The sequence below is a fragment of the Colossoma macropomum genome, unplaced genomic scaffold (assembly GCF_904425465.1).
Source record: "Colossoma macropomum unplaced genomic scaffold, Colossoma_macropomum, whole genome shotgun sequence".
Taxonomy (NCBI): Eukaryota; Metazoa; Chordata; class Actinopteri; order Characiformes; family Serrasalmidae; genus Colossoma; species Colossoma macropomum.
The window spans coordinates 36,073,280-36,088,296 of NW_023494785.1; the positions used below are offsets into that span (position 1 = coordinate 36,073,280).

Below are 15,017 nucleotides of genomic sequence, written 5' to 3' on the forward strand. Positions count from 1 at the left end.
ACTGTAGCACTGACCACTGATTTGTGCTACACGCTTTTGTCTCATTTTCATGCCGTTTCTCTCATTTTCAGCTTGTCTCTATTCACCTGCGGCAAACAGACTGAGTGCACCAACGAGTCATTATACTTTTTTATTGCCATGTAACATAAGGCACAAAAGACACTTAGCAACAAAAATCAATTTAACATCAGTGCTGCATTTCATATAAGACTGCAAGAGATGACTGTATGATGCATCATTTTGGCATATGGGCTAATTTGGCAGTAAAAGTTGACTCTACAGCACATACATTAACATTTAATGACATTTGGTGTCCACAGCACATTGTGTTTGGCCCACATTGGCAATAGTGTTTCCCAATCCTGGCCCTAGAGGTCTGGTCATTTTAGTGCTTTCTATGTTCTCGAAACATTATCACCTACTGAACAAGCCCTTATTATGTTTCAAATTTGATGTAATATAGACAGGAAAACATTAAAATATTCAATGTAGGGGGACTCCATGGGTCAGGATTAGGCATCACTAGGCTAATACAGCTGGCATGAAGCACCATAGTTTCCAGACAAACAGGAGGTTTGCATTAGGAGTGGGCGATACAAAAATATAATAGTGCGATACTTCTTCAGGATATGCAAAGATTTGTGCAAGTTTGCAAACAAGTTGGAAAAGACACAAATGCCAGATTAAAAAAAAAGCAGAAAACAATGAGTATGATTTTTGATTTTATATAGCAAAAAACGAACAGTAGGAAAAATCTGGTATATAATGGCATAGTGGTTTTGAATGGGCTCCTTGTTGCTGTGCAGTTTTGAGAGTAACATGGATACTGTTGTGTAATTTAGCACAATATCACATATCGCCCACCCCTAGTTTGCTTTGCCAGTTTTAATGGAATATTGTACACAAAGGCTTAATTGGTTGATTGTTGGCTGTTGAGGGCTAGTCTCAGTTGGCTGCACTGTTCTGGGTCCCCGTTTTCCTCTCGCTCAGCGTAGACGCCAGGTAACCCACCAGGTTCATGTATTCCTGGAAGCTGACCTTCCCATCCTGGTTATCATCCAAGCCGTGCATCATCTCCTTCACCGCTGACGAGCTATCTGTGTCCTGTGAGATGAGAAGGAAAAAGAGAAGTAATTGCTAACAGACCTTTAGTGACATTAAAAACAGTGCGCAAATGTGAGAATTATATGCTGATTAAGTTTTGGATTGGAGTGGGTAGTGAAGGAATTAGGGTCATGACGCAGAATTTAGGGTTTTTCCCCAAATTAAAATACTCATCAGCTAATGACCAAAGCCTCTGTGAAATTAACTAGGTGTATTAGAGCAGAGTAAAGTGTTCTTACATGAAATTCACAAAAAAATCTGAGAATTTTTCAAACATTTTCTTAAGAAAGTCTCATTATTCTCTTAAGATTTTCCTATTTGTTATAACGGTAATAAAACACACTTAATACGTAAAGACACCAGACATGGTTTGCACCATTGCCTGGTTTGATGTTCAGGTCTTAGGTATACTGGGGTCTCCAAATCCTCAAAACTACACAGTGTAGCATTGACAATTTTTGAATCCCCTTAGATGTCGCAGTTTTAGAGGCTTACAATGTTAACTCTTACAAGTGTGAGGCTGCTGTAAGGTTAAGAAAATATTTAACTTTTTTTTCAACAGTTTTTAGAACGATAACAATTGAGCTAAACTTTTTTTAGTATTTATTAAATCAGGCCTTAGATTTTGAGACTTGCTGTCTTGCTGTTTGTCTTACCGACATGATGTTCCCCAGCTGAGACTGGACCAGCTTTTGAAAATTCTTGGCTCCAAGATTCTCCTTCCCACGTGCTGAGGTTACGAACTGAGTAACCACTGTCTTTATAGCGGACTCCATCTCTAGACCTAGGAGAGAAGGAAAGGATTGAGGAGATAAGCATATGCGTATGTGTGTGTGTATATACATACATATATATATATGTATATATATAACTGCAGTCTCACATTATTATTTTTTTTTAATATTATTTTTATCACTAATTTCAAAGCAAAAATTAATGCCTACTTTTTAAATATATCATATTATACATCAGAAACTAATCAATAAAGAAGCCTAAACATTTGGCACACTATCTACTGGCCACAGTAACATCAATTCCCGAAAGCATTAAGCAAATCTGAGATGGTCAGTTAGGAACTTTTTCCTTAAGTGTAGCGATTAGAGGCCGATTTACAAATGTGTGCCACTGTTATGTTTGTGATCTTTGTAATGGAAAACTAAAGCCTGTGAAACCAAGGTCAGCATAGGCTTGGTGTGACCTCTATAACAGTTCAGAACTGGGGCAGCCACAGGAAGGGTTAGTCTCTGGAAAACGAGCGACCGGAGGAGTGTGGTGATGTTAGAATAGTTAAGAAGCATGAAGGAGGGTGGAGGCCGAAGTGGAGAAATGCACAGAGCCGGAGAGTCTATACTGAAAGACAATAGAACTTGTGATCTTTGACGGACACTTAATCCACTCAGGCTACCAGCAAGCTGTGAGCTCACATTACCTGAGGGATTGCCTGCTGCCTGTCTGTTACTCTCTCCATCATCCGACAAAACACACACACACACACACACACACACACACACACACAGAGGTTTGTTTTTATAGACATCTAATACTGGGCAAAAGTCAGAGACCACATTTATTTATTTATTTAAGGATATTCAAGGTTACTGGTTACTGAGTTGTCTTCTCACAGTGGAAGGATGGAAAGAAATTTTTTTTTTTTCAGATCTGAAGTAAGAGTGGAGCTTAATTTTCTCCCCTCTCACAAAGATGAACGCTTTAAGTGCTGTTTATCTGATGGGGACAGTTTTGGTGTCTACCAGGTCTTCCAGGTGGTTGTTAGGAGTCTCATTTTCTCTGTATCTTTCCGTCATTTTTTGAACTCCAATTTTGGATTTTTTCCCCCCTTATTTTCCTTTGACCTTCCCCTTTCTTATGCAAGTGGATTATCTTGTATCTAATCATCTCAGAAACATCTAATTTAGTAATTAAAAATGCACATGAACAAATGCACAGACGACATGTCGTCTGGACGGTAGCATATGTTGCCAAAACCTGTATATATCGTTCAGCACTAATGGTGTCTTTACTGATGTGCACTTCACCCATGCCATGTGCACTAATGCACCCCATAACATCATGAATACTGGCTTTTGAACTGTGCACTGATAACAAGCTGAGTGGTCTTTGGCCTGGAGGACACGGTGTCCATGATTTCCAAAAGAATTTCAAATGTTGATTTGTCGGACCACAGGACACTTTTCCACTTTCCCTCAGTCCATTTTAAATGAGCTTGGGCCCAGAGAAAGTGGCAGCATTTCTGAGCCCATGCAATGATGTTCACTACAGAATCCTGTCTGTTTTTAATGCAGTGCTGCCAGAGGGCCCAAAGATCACAGCCAGCAAATACTGATTTTTTGGTCTTGTCCCTTACATACAGGTGTTTTCTTTAGCATTACACAGCTTTCCCAGCCTTTTGTTGCCCCCATCCTAACTTTTTTGGAATGTGTTGTTGGCATCAAATTCTAAATTTCTCAGTTTCAACATTTGATATGTTGTCTTTGTACTATTTTCAATTAAATATATGGTTTAAATGATTTGCACATTATTGCATTTTGTTTCTATTTACACTTTGCACAGCATCCCACCTTTTTTGGAAACAGGGTTGTACTAAGAAATTCTGAAATCTGTGTAAAAGTTTCAAAGATTTTGCTGATAATTTATGTCAGCAAAAACTGAAGCCCTGTATTATAATAATAATAATAACCTACCTATCTATCTATACATATATATGTGTGTGTGTGCGTTATATGTCCCATACATGCTAAATATATATAAGTACCTACACATAACAATAATATGACCAAATGTATTTCACATAAACGTAACCAAAAGAAATTTGCTCTTTCAGCTTTTGTAAATGTATGAAAACATTTATAAAGCTTGTAGAACAACTCACACCCAAGGTGCTGAATTTCATATTCTTGTAGCACCCATCAAATATTTGAGACTACCAAATAATTCATGATCTAATTTGGATTTCCTTCCAGTGACATTTATCTGGCTAATCCATGGGGAGAGTAAGACTAGCACAAGACTTTACAGGACAAACAGTGCACCATTGCACAAATGACTGGAATACGGTCAGAACAATGGACGCATGCATAATGCATTTGGTTCAACTTTTGGATACAGTTCCTCATAACAATATAAGAATAATATAAATAACAATAACAATGTAACAATAACAAAATAGAGTGGCAATTCAGGGAAATGTGGGGATGGGACATATCCAATCATGATATCAGTAACAAAATGATTACAGGTTTCAGGATTATTTTAACAGTGGCACTGTTAAAATAGCCTGAAAACATTAAAAAACACTAAAACTACAGTACTACATTGATAACCTTTTTTATTTATGCTCTTATATTCCTTTACAACACAAATAAATGGAAAATTACCTCCAGCACTATCACTGTTTACTGTTCAGTTTATAACTGCAAACATGTGCCATGCAGGGACGCTATAGCAGTAGGTGATTTACTTCCCCTGTAATGCTAACTGTGCACAGTTATCAGAATTAGGGTCAGCCATTAAGTACAAGTTTTTTGAGTCCAAGTATTCATTTTTCAGGAGGTCTCTCAAAGAAGATTGGATACAAAAAATCCACTTGCATAAAGAATGTAGAATGTTAAAGGAAAATAAATGAAACAACAAATTTTTCTTAAGTGAAGTTCACAAAATTACTCAAAGATACAGGCAAATTGTGACTCCTAACATCCACCTGAAAGACCTGGTAGACCCCCAAAACTCTCTGTCAGATAAACAGCACTTAAAGCTTTCATCTTGAGAGAGAGGAGAAAATCAAGCTGCTTCAGATCTGAAACAATCCACAGATGTTTTTGTCCATCCTTCCACTGTGAGAAGACAACTCAGCGCTATGGGTCTGAAAGGATGTGTAGCTGTCAAGAAGTCCTCACTGAGAAAAGGAAATAAGAAATCAAACAAAGAAGCTGCTGGTGTTCTCACAACAAAGGACTGACCACCCCAGAGTCCAGACCTCAACATCACTGAATGTGTTTGGGATTATTTAGATCGTGAGAAGCAGAAAATGCAACCAACTTCTAAGACTGAACTCTGGAAGTGTGGAAAAGTGTCGCTGCATTTCTTTGAAAAACTGAAGAGAACGGAAGACGTAATCAAGGCAAAGCATGGACACACTAAATACTGATAAATTAGATACTATATTTAGTTGTTGAGGCTTTGTGTAATCGTCTGTTGAATATATGTACTGAAATATGCAGACAAACACGAGCACATGTGCACCGAGACCCGACTGGATGGCACGCGAGTGTGACGCAGAGCGGGGTAATATAATATTATAGGCAAACACGTTTGAGGTAAATCTTCCATCTGACACACGTCACACTTGAATACACACACCGCCCTGTTAACATTAGCACACTACACCGCTGGCCATGCACCTGCCAATTACCACAGCACCTCTCTATTAACCTAATTACAGAGAGAGAGAGAGAGAGGCAGAGTCAGAGAAAGAGATAGCGAGAAAGAGAGAGAGGTAAAAAAAAAGAAACAGGAAGGCAACAGGAGAGACTAGACTGCTCCATGCACTTATGATCACCAACCGTGACAACACTGGAGCACATAACACAGAAGAAAACGGCAAAAAACCATAAACAAGATTCATGTCAGATATTATATATTTATATATCTCTCAGGTAAATGTGTCTGAGGAGATGTGTAGATGTGCTTTTAGTTTATGCTGTCATCGTTCTTGTCCGTATCATGGTGCTCGGTGTCACCTTCAAATGAGATGCAGATAATTAGCAAGAAAACGGAATGAGAGATGGGGGCCAGACAATTACAGTGATGGATTATTGCCATTGGTGATTAGCAACATGGTGTGGGGGACCCAAACAAACTATCATGTAATGAGGCGCTGTGAAACCCAGCCGCTAACTGGAACCCTGATTCCTGGTCTAATCGGCGGACAGCTCATACAGTCCTGCTAACTGCTTGATGGAGAGGGTGGCAAGGTCAACCCAATTGTTAATGCTGCACTACGTAAGAAGGAAGTAGCATTAGTGAGTCAGGAGATGAAGAAAAAAGTTGACGCAAGGTGGCGGGGGCGCTGCGAGTCACGCTGTAAAGCTAGAAATTATCTATTTAAATTATTTAAAATTCAGGGGGTTTTCGTAAATTTTTACATATTAGCATCACAGCTCAGAAAGAAAGCCAAGCTTGATGTTTTGGTCTCAAACGCAAAAGCAACATGACACTGATGAAAATATGATGACAACAGAACATCCTCGGAGAAGACGTACTTCAACAAGTTATAATGATGAGTTCTCACTGAATACATGCACTTACAATAATGAGATTCATCCCTTCGGGGAAGGGGTCCAACCCACGTTACAAAACAGTCTTATGCACATTGCGTGATCGTACTGTTAAGGTACACTGTGCTCTTTACACTACTACCTAAGTTTAAGTAGGTTGCTCATTATGGTATCAGTATCGGTATCGCCAAGTACCAAAAACCATGTACCTGAACTTTGTCCCAAAAAAACAGTATTGATGCATCCCTACAGCAATGTTTAATCTGGAAACTGTTTTTATTGTGCTTTGTAAGTGCCTTTTCTCATGAAAATTCTAATGCTAATATAATGTCAAGTACCACTAGCCTGTCAATGGGAATTCCTTTGTAATACTGGCATCATGCTAACATCTTCTCTTTTAATGCTTTAGCATGCTCCACCTTAAACATGGGTTATTAAAGCTTGTAACAGACAATTAACTCACATAGCACCCAATCATTTAACAATTTCAGAGCTATATTCCAGCGTACAATGATTTTCTTGCCTTATTATTATTCTAAAGATCATAAAAGATGATAAATCAAATGGTAAACATTGTGTAAATTACTATTTTTACTGTAGCTATTTCTGTTGCCCTATTACAATTCATGCTGGTCGTGAAGAGCTGCAGCATGTCAGTATTAATGTATAATATTACGTATAATTTTACGTAACATTTAATATTATTGTTAGTGCAAGAAAACCTGAATGCAATCTGAATTTACTGAGATTTGCATTTCAAGAATGCATTGCATATTTTGTTCCATAGCTTTTGATACACATACATTCATAGATAAGAGTGTATACACATGAATGTATTTATGGACCACAGATGTACTTGTATACATAGAGTGTATTTGCATAAATGTGTTCTGTGCATAAACAAATAAAGAAGTTTAACATTTTGGAAGGTCTGTTTTCACTTTGGGATGAGTACTTTCCGGGATGGTCAAAAAGAAGAAATTAGAGTAAATGTTATTCATTACTTTACACCTTTCAGAGATTTTCACTCTTCACCCCAAACTTTAGCTCTATCTTATCCTCTGGATCGGTCATGGGGTGGCATTGAACTGGACCCTTGACAAAAAAACTAGCAGCAGTACAGAAAGCCAGACAGTTAATTTAGCCCAGATGCCTTCGCAGGCCATCTAGTGGTACACTTTTTTCCTTCCATCTGTCTGTTAACTCACAGTTCAGTCATTCTCCTCTAGATGTCCCAACACCTAGCACAGAGCAGCGCATGTGGTTCCCCACCCACCCGGAGCCTCAGTTCCCACCCAGTCTCCTGTAACAGCAGTGCAACCCCAGTCATTTACCTGATTAAGAGCTTCTGAGTCAATAAACTAAATTAACTACGCAATACGACCGTAAACTCTATTAAATGAATGACTGACGGCTATTGATGTCTTCTTATTGACCATCTGTCAGCATCTTATTTCCAGATTTGGGAAGGTTACTTTGAAAACATATTCAATTACATGTCAACAATGACATAATCTGAAGCACTGCATAAGCCTTACTGCTTTAAACACATTACTTTTAAACTTATTACTCCATTACTGCTGTATTTACTGAAGAATAAAATAAAGTGCTGACTGCAAGTCCTCTGACATCAATATTTATAGGCAGCATAAAACTTATAGCAGCGAGAATATAGTGCATTTCTAAAAGATTACTTCCAACTGATGTCATAATTTGTTTTTTTCCCTCTTATTTGTAATGAATGTATTGTCTTTAATCACATCAGGTGTGCACAGCTGTTGAAAAGTTTGGAACTGCTTGTCATATTAACAATTTTTGTTGTGCAAAAGTCAGAGAGCCAATAAGTTAGTAATCAACTGCCATTAATTAATTAAAGAATTATTTGGTGAGACATTACAATTATAAAAATAGAAGCTACAGAGAAAATGAGACTCCTAACAACCACCTGGAAGACCTGGTATACCTCCAAAACTGTCTTCATCAGATGAACAGTATTAAAAGTTTTCATATGTGACAAATTAAGCCCCATTTTACTTAAAAAAAAACCAAACAAACAAACAAACAAAAAAAAACACAGATAAAAAATTTGCAAGCTGTTGGTGTTTTCAGAACAATCGACTGACCACACCAGACTGTCCAGTCCAGACCGAACGCGTTTGGGACTGCTTGGACTGTGAGAACTTTGGAGGTGTGGAAAAATATGCCTGCAACTGAAAGCAAGCCTAAAAAGAATGGAAGCTGTGATAAAGACATAATAAATCCTGAAAAAAAATAAATTTAGTTGTGATATACTGAGTAGTTGAAGATTTTCATTTAAATATGTTTTTTTTGCTTTACCTGTATGTTAAGGTTGTTATGAATGGAAAATAAATAAAGGAAGGGTGGTCTCTGACTTTTACACAGTACCATATGTAATTATAATCTGGAGTTTAATATTACAAACTACTCAGCAAAAGGTATTATTAGCAAGTTCGATCACTGGTGATATTACAGCCAATTGCAGCTGGGAGTCCAAGACAGCACAACTGGCCTCGCCATCTCTGGGTGATTAGGATGGCCTTCCTTCTCCCTCCATCACAATGCTAGCGCAGGCGTTTGTTAGCTGATGTAGCAGAACTGGCGGTTAGTGCTCTCCTCCAAGCGAGTTCAGATGTCCAGTAACTTTGTTGATGTGTGTTGGCAGCAGTTCGAAAAGATGCAATGGCGCTTGACATGAGTCAGAGGAAGCTTGTTTGCCTTCGCCCTCTTAGCACTGGTGGTATTGTGTGACTGGGCAAGTCCTAACTCATGGGCAGAATTGGATACGACTAAATTGGGGTGAAAATAAGAACAAAATCTCCCACCAAAAACCGTTTACACAACATCACAAATAATATTTTGTAATCATCTACTTACGATAATCTTTTGTCAAGTTATCTACTTTGAGCTAACTTGATAAAGGGTTAACTAACTTTAACTAACTGTCCATCTTTCTCAGCCAATTTAGAATCTTCTCCGTAGGTTATGCGGATGTCTGAAGAGTTCAGTGTTTCTAAAAGCTCCCTCACAGAAAGTTATTACATGAAATGATTACAGATATGCTGCCTGATTACTATAGTTTTGAAATAAGGTTGTGGCCTAAAACATTTTTTGATGTATCGCTGTTGTCGGAAGAAACCTTGTAGCTCCAAAATGAGAACTTTACTGGAGAAGGAAAAAACCTACTTTACTTTTAATGTAAGTCAATGGAACCAGACTTTTTTCCAAGTCATTTTGGGCCGTTTCTTTTAGTTCATCCTTTATGAAATTTACACACAATGTAAAGAGCAACAGGCATTTTCAAATTATGTCAAAAACCGACTGCAGCGATATATTCATGATAGAGAGGTGCATGTAGAGCACTGTAAGGCAAAACAGTCGCCAAAGAAAAAATTATTAATATTGTTTTACCATGATCAATATTACAAATAAACAATCAGAATACTTGACATACACACACTTTGTTTACATACTGAAAGAAATCCATGTGATGGCTAGAACCAGATCTGTGTTCTTCAAACTAGCTCACAATATTTTAGCTACTTTTCTGAAAAGAAAGAAAGCTCAAAGATATTGTCTACCTTTTTGCAAAGAAAATAAGGTGATTGTATTGCATTTGCATTTTTCAACAGTATATGGTGTTCTAATAGGACACTTAATGCCCAGATAAATGTTTTTTATGATGTGTTTAGGTGCCTAAAACTTTTGCACACTACTGTATCAGTCTTTAAAACACAGTAACAAAGCTTTCAAATAATTATTAGGACAGTACGAAAGTTGCACAGGACTCACATATTAGAACTGGTTTTATATAAACTGATTATTATAACTTTTCAAAAGTTACTGTATCCTGTTACTCCCAAACTTGCTTATTTCACTGCTACATTAGGTACGAATAAAGGAGTGTCTGGTGTGCTAAATAAATAAGCGCTGTCACTGAGGAGTTGGCAGTACCTGTTCCACCAGGTTAATCTCTCATGGACTTGCTAAAGCTCTAGTCTGAGAAAGCCTGCAGGCCTTAACGTGACTGAAACTGGAATGCTGCACCAGTGCTCCTCTTTTTCAGAAAAGCCTTGATGGTGTGTGGAATGATTTCTGAGGGTGAGCAAGTCAGAAAAAGTGATCCATACATCGGTACACTGATCACAGTCTTTCTATTTTCTTACCTTCAATTGATTATACACAGCTCATATCATGGAAAGCCTAATTTTCACAGTTTTTTTAAATATTTTTTTTAAATAATAACACTGTTAACATTGCTACCCAGTCAACACAGTCCATGTGGAAGCTGAGCTGTGGAAACGGCCTGTCTTGAGTGATGTTTTTTTTGTGATATCATGAAAATCTACACATTTAGCCTATTCAGCCTATATATAAAGGGCAACAGGCATTTTTAAATGTCAAAACCTGAAAAACAACAAAAATGCAGATATGAGGTTTTCTTCCGACAACAGCGATATGTCAGTGTCTTGCTTAACCTCCTCGAGGAAGCCCAGTATTATTAGTAGTGCAGCACCTGACTTGGCCAATCAATACTTGAATTCTGAATTTCAGCAATTTTTTTTTAAAATCTGCATGATTAAATCTTTAAGATGTATCCCAGTCATACAGAGTGAATGTGAAATGCTTTGTTCTAAAGAAACTAGAACAGTCAGAATTGTTCACAGTGGTGGTGATGGGAACCAAACGTCTGAAGAGTTTAATGCTAATGCAGTTCTGAAATTAGGTTTTGGCCTCAAACATTTTTTTAACATATATTGATGGTGTAGAGGTACATGTATCCCCAAATACAGGATAATGAAGAACATTCTTAACTTTTAATGGAAGTAAATAGAGAAATATTTTTTCCAAGTAATTTAGTATCATTTCTGTTGCCCCATTCATTATGAAATTTTGACACAACATAAAGAGCAACAGCCTTTTTCAAACTAGGTCAAAAATGAAAAATGTGTAAAAAAATGGAGAAATGAGGTTTTGTCCTGACAGCAGCAATGTGTGCGTGTGATTGTTTCAGGTAATTAATAAAATGGCTGTGTTTGTGTTGTAGACATCACCACCACATTTCTCTAGAATGATGTTGTTTTCATACTTAAACAAATCCATGTGATGGCTGGAGGCACAGAGGAGAATCTGTTTAAGTGTTGAATAGCAGGCTACTAGCAAAAGTGGCGATAAACTTGGGATTTTTAACATATTAGAAAAAAAAACAAACAACATTGTGCTATAACTTTTGTACAGGCCACTATGTTTATTTTTCCCTAATATGTTACAGGGGAATCAGATCAATTTTTCAAGCTTTTAGCAAATTTTATTCGTGAAGATATAAACAGAAAGCTTCTACATCCCTCACAGAAAGCTATTACATGGTTATGAATACACTGCTTGATGCCTGAGACCTTTTTTACTATAGTTTTACGACAAGCTTTTAACATAAAACATACTTTTTCACCACATTCGTGGCAGAGAGGCCTATAAAACCTAAGAAGACGTGTAGGTTCACTTGGATTAGGTTTTGGATAGTAAATAAAATGGTTAAATCTGTGATGTAGACATGGTGACCCCTGGTTCCATTCAACACCACTGTAAAGAAATCCAAGTCTGTAAGTTTCTCTTCAATGAACCACTTTACGTCAAACCACTTGGCATTATTTTATTTGCAAGTCAATGACTGAACTATGCAGAAATTTTGAAAAATCAATGGAATTCCCCTTTAAATTCAACACACCTGTACAGGATGCGTTACCTTATTTTCACTTAAAAAAAATGTTGTTTGACTTTTACCTGTAACTTAATTTTTGGAGGAAAGTAATCTACTTCTAGCTTTTCACATTTAAAGCCTTATCCCCTCTTTGTGTTTAGCTTTATTATGCTGTGTTGGTTCAGCTTCTGGACTGCTGTACTTTTGCTCTTGCCAGTTTAGAACTTTGTATTTTAGACCAGAAAGAGACGAATAGAGTCTGACTTCAGTTCAGACGCTGACAGACATTGGCCACGCTAAAAAGGTCCACTGCACTACTTATTTGTTGGTTTTTCTGAGCTGTTTTTACTTCTACATGAATCATTACTTCACTAAAATGACTATATTTTTCACTCAAGCACAGTTTAGGCTACTTTGGTCAGCTCTGTAATCTCCTTTACTTGCTTCATGTTCTGTTTTACAGCATCTAGACGCACCTCTTCGTAACTTAACATGAAGGGCGTGCTCCACAGCCCACTAACACACATTCCTTACCCTTTACGTATGTCATGACTGTTACTGCTTAAAGGAGAACTCCACTGATTTTTCAAAGCTTCTGCAAAATTAAAGGGTTGAGATGTAAACAAAGTCATTCCGAAAGGTCGATGTGAAAATATATTAAATCCATTCGTGGTGGAGGGGAACATGCGGGGTGTTGTGAGGCAAAATAGTCCTCAAAGATTTTACCATCATAAAAACTCATGTGTAGGTTCACTGGTTATTCTGGATAGTCAATGAAAGGGCTATATCTGTGTTGTAGACATTGTGACCTCAGGTTCCATTCAAAACCACTAAATGACTATGTTTACATCTCAGTGATTAAATTATGCAGGCATTTTGGAAAATCGCTGGAATTTCCACCTTTAAACTCAAGTCTCATCCTCATTCGTTCCCTAGAAGATTGCGAAATGTGTTGGATCGGAACTACTTTTCCTTCCGCCACCATCTTTTCACTGTAGTAATTACACCACAGTAGAAAAAAGGTGTTCTATGTAGACTACAAAAAAGGTCTGTTGACTTGTAACAATTGTGGAATCCTTTTTGGTGCTATACAGAACCATTTTAAAAGGTTCTTTAAAGAACCAACAGGTTTTTCGTCATGAAAAACAGCACTGTAAACAGGCAAATTACCATTTAAAACATTCCAATAGTTCTTACAGATGTCACTGTTCTAGGGGTTTTTTAGTGAAGAACCATGAACACTCAAAGAACCCCTTGCACAAAGGGTTCTTTTATTGTGTCAAGCTTGACATTATAACAACAGCACCTTTTTGGTGCTATATAGAAGCTTTTTCAAAAAGGTTCTATGTAGAACCATCTACAGCACATTTTCCATCAATCTGAAGAACTCGTTCATGATGCAAAAACTGTTTAATCATGCAAAGGGTGCTTTACGTGTTCACTGTTCTGTATAGAACCATTTTCTTTACTAAAGAACCCTTGAAGAATCTTTTTGAAGAGTGTAGGACCATTTCACCCTTAAATGGTTCTTTAGGTTGATGGAGAATGTTTATGGTTCAATATAGAACCTTTTTGAAAATGGGTTTTTCTATTTTTATAAGCTTGATATCGTAACAAAGGAAAAACCCTTTTTAGTGCTATGTAGAACCATTATCAAAAATGTTCTATATAGAACAACATATATTCTCCAGCAATCTGAAGAACCACTTTAGCATGAAACGGTTCTATATATAACCCGTGGTTCTAAATGAAATCATTCCCTTTGTTTAAAAAAAAAAGAACCATCTTTTTTAAGAGTATTTAGAGGTTATGCCTTTACTAGAGAACCCTTGTAGAACCCACTTTTTTTTGAAGGGCATGAATTCTCAGTGCGCAAAGATACTTTATGAGTATTGAAATCGGTAGTTACTAATATCGAGATGTCAGGCGACGGTATTGTATCGAAAAGAAAGCGGCGGTATCGCCCAACCCTGCTGTTCACAATTAAGAGAAAAAAGCCCCTTCATGGCTTCCTCTCCCACCCACAGAGCAGGACCAGATGTTGGTCGCCTACTGTCCGGCTACATTTTTTCTCTAGCAAGCCCAGCAAAGCCCTCCTGAAGTAGAAGACGAAGGAGAAAAAATGCCACTGAATTAGTAAACAGCAGGTTTCTGGTTTCTCCTTCAAGTGTTAGCGGGGACGACGGCTTAGATTACTGACATGGAGAAACAGGATAGCTGGAGCCACAGGGCGAAGAATAATGACATTACAGCCACTCGTAAGGAATGAAATATTGACGAGGATGAGGCAGGAGGGCCAAAGGTTTAGCTAGAACCTTGTTTTTTTTTGGTATTCTGAGGAGACGTTTTTTTCATAACTGCAAGTTTAGCAGCTGAATGCTAGCAGCGCGAGGCTAAGAGGAGTTTAAAACAAAACAAAAATCACAGACAAACTAACGTTAGCTGCTCACTTACCGTGAAGTTTTTTTGGGGGAAAAAGACACTTAAGAGGAGCTTTTTCTGCTTCTTTTCTGTCTCTGTTTCTGCCTGCACGTCTACACAACGCCCGTCCACGTCTTCCCCAAACTTTTTTCCTTTGGTTTTATTAAATCACTGGGCGTGTGCAGGATGGTGAGCAGGGTGGAGGAAGAAAACGGGGCACGGATGGAAAAAAGCTGAGCGCACAGGGAGGAGGGCACAGCGGCATCTGTAGATGTGCTTTGAGGTGTCAGATTGCATATGACTGATAAAGGCGTGTTTTTTAATATTTAAAGGGGAATTCCACCACTTTTTCAAAGTTTCTGCGTTAATCAATCATTGACATCAGACGTCCAGCTTACATTAGACTTACATGGACGCAACGTGACACAGCTACACTCTTAAAAATGATGGTGCTCCAAGGGTTCTTTAGTAAAGAAAATGGT

General features: G+C 37.8%; 1 protein-coding gene across 1 annotated transcript; it reads right to left on the reverse strand.

The window, feature by feature from the left end:
- Positions 1–709: 709 nt before the first annotated feature.
- si:ch211-105c13.3 (uncharacterized protein LOC325758 homolog) lies at positions 710–14,761 on the reverse strand. Its single transcript, XM_036592759.1, has 3 exons — positions 14,569–14,761; positions 1,761–1,888; positions 710–1,104 (listed from the first exon to the last, which is right to left on the reverse strand). Exons 2-3 carry the CDS (start codon positions 1,878–1,880, stop codon positions 946–948), a joined length of 279 nt encoding a protein of 92 aa, XP_036448652.1. The 5' UTR covers positions 1,881–1,888; positions 14,569–14,761; the 3' UTR covers positions 710–945.
- Positions 14,762–15,017: the final 256 nt, after the last annotated feature.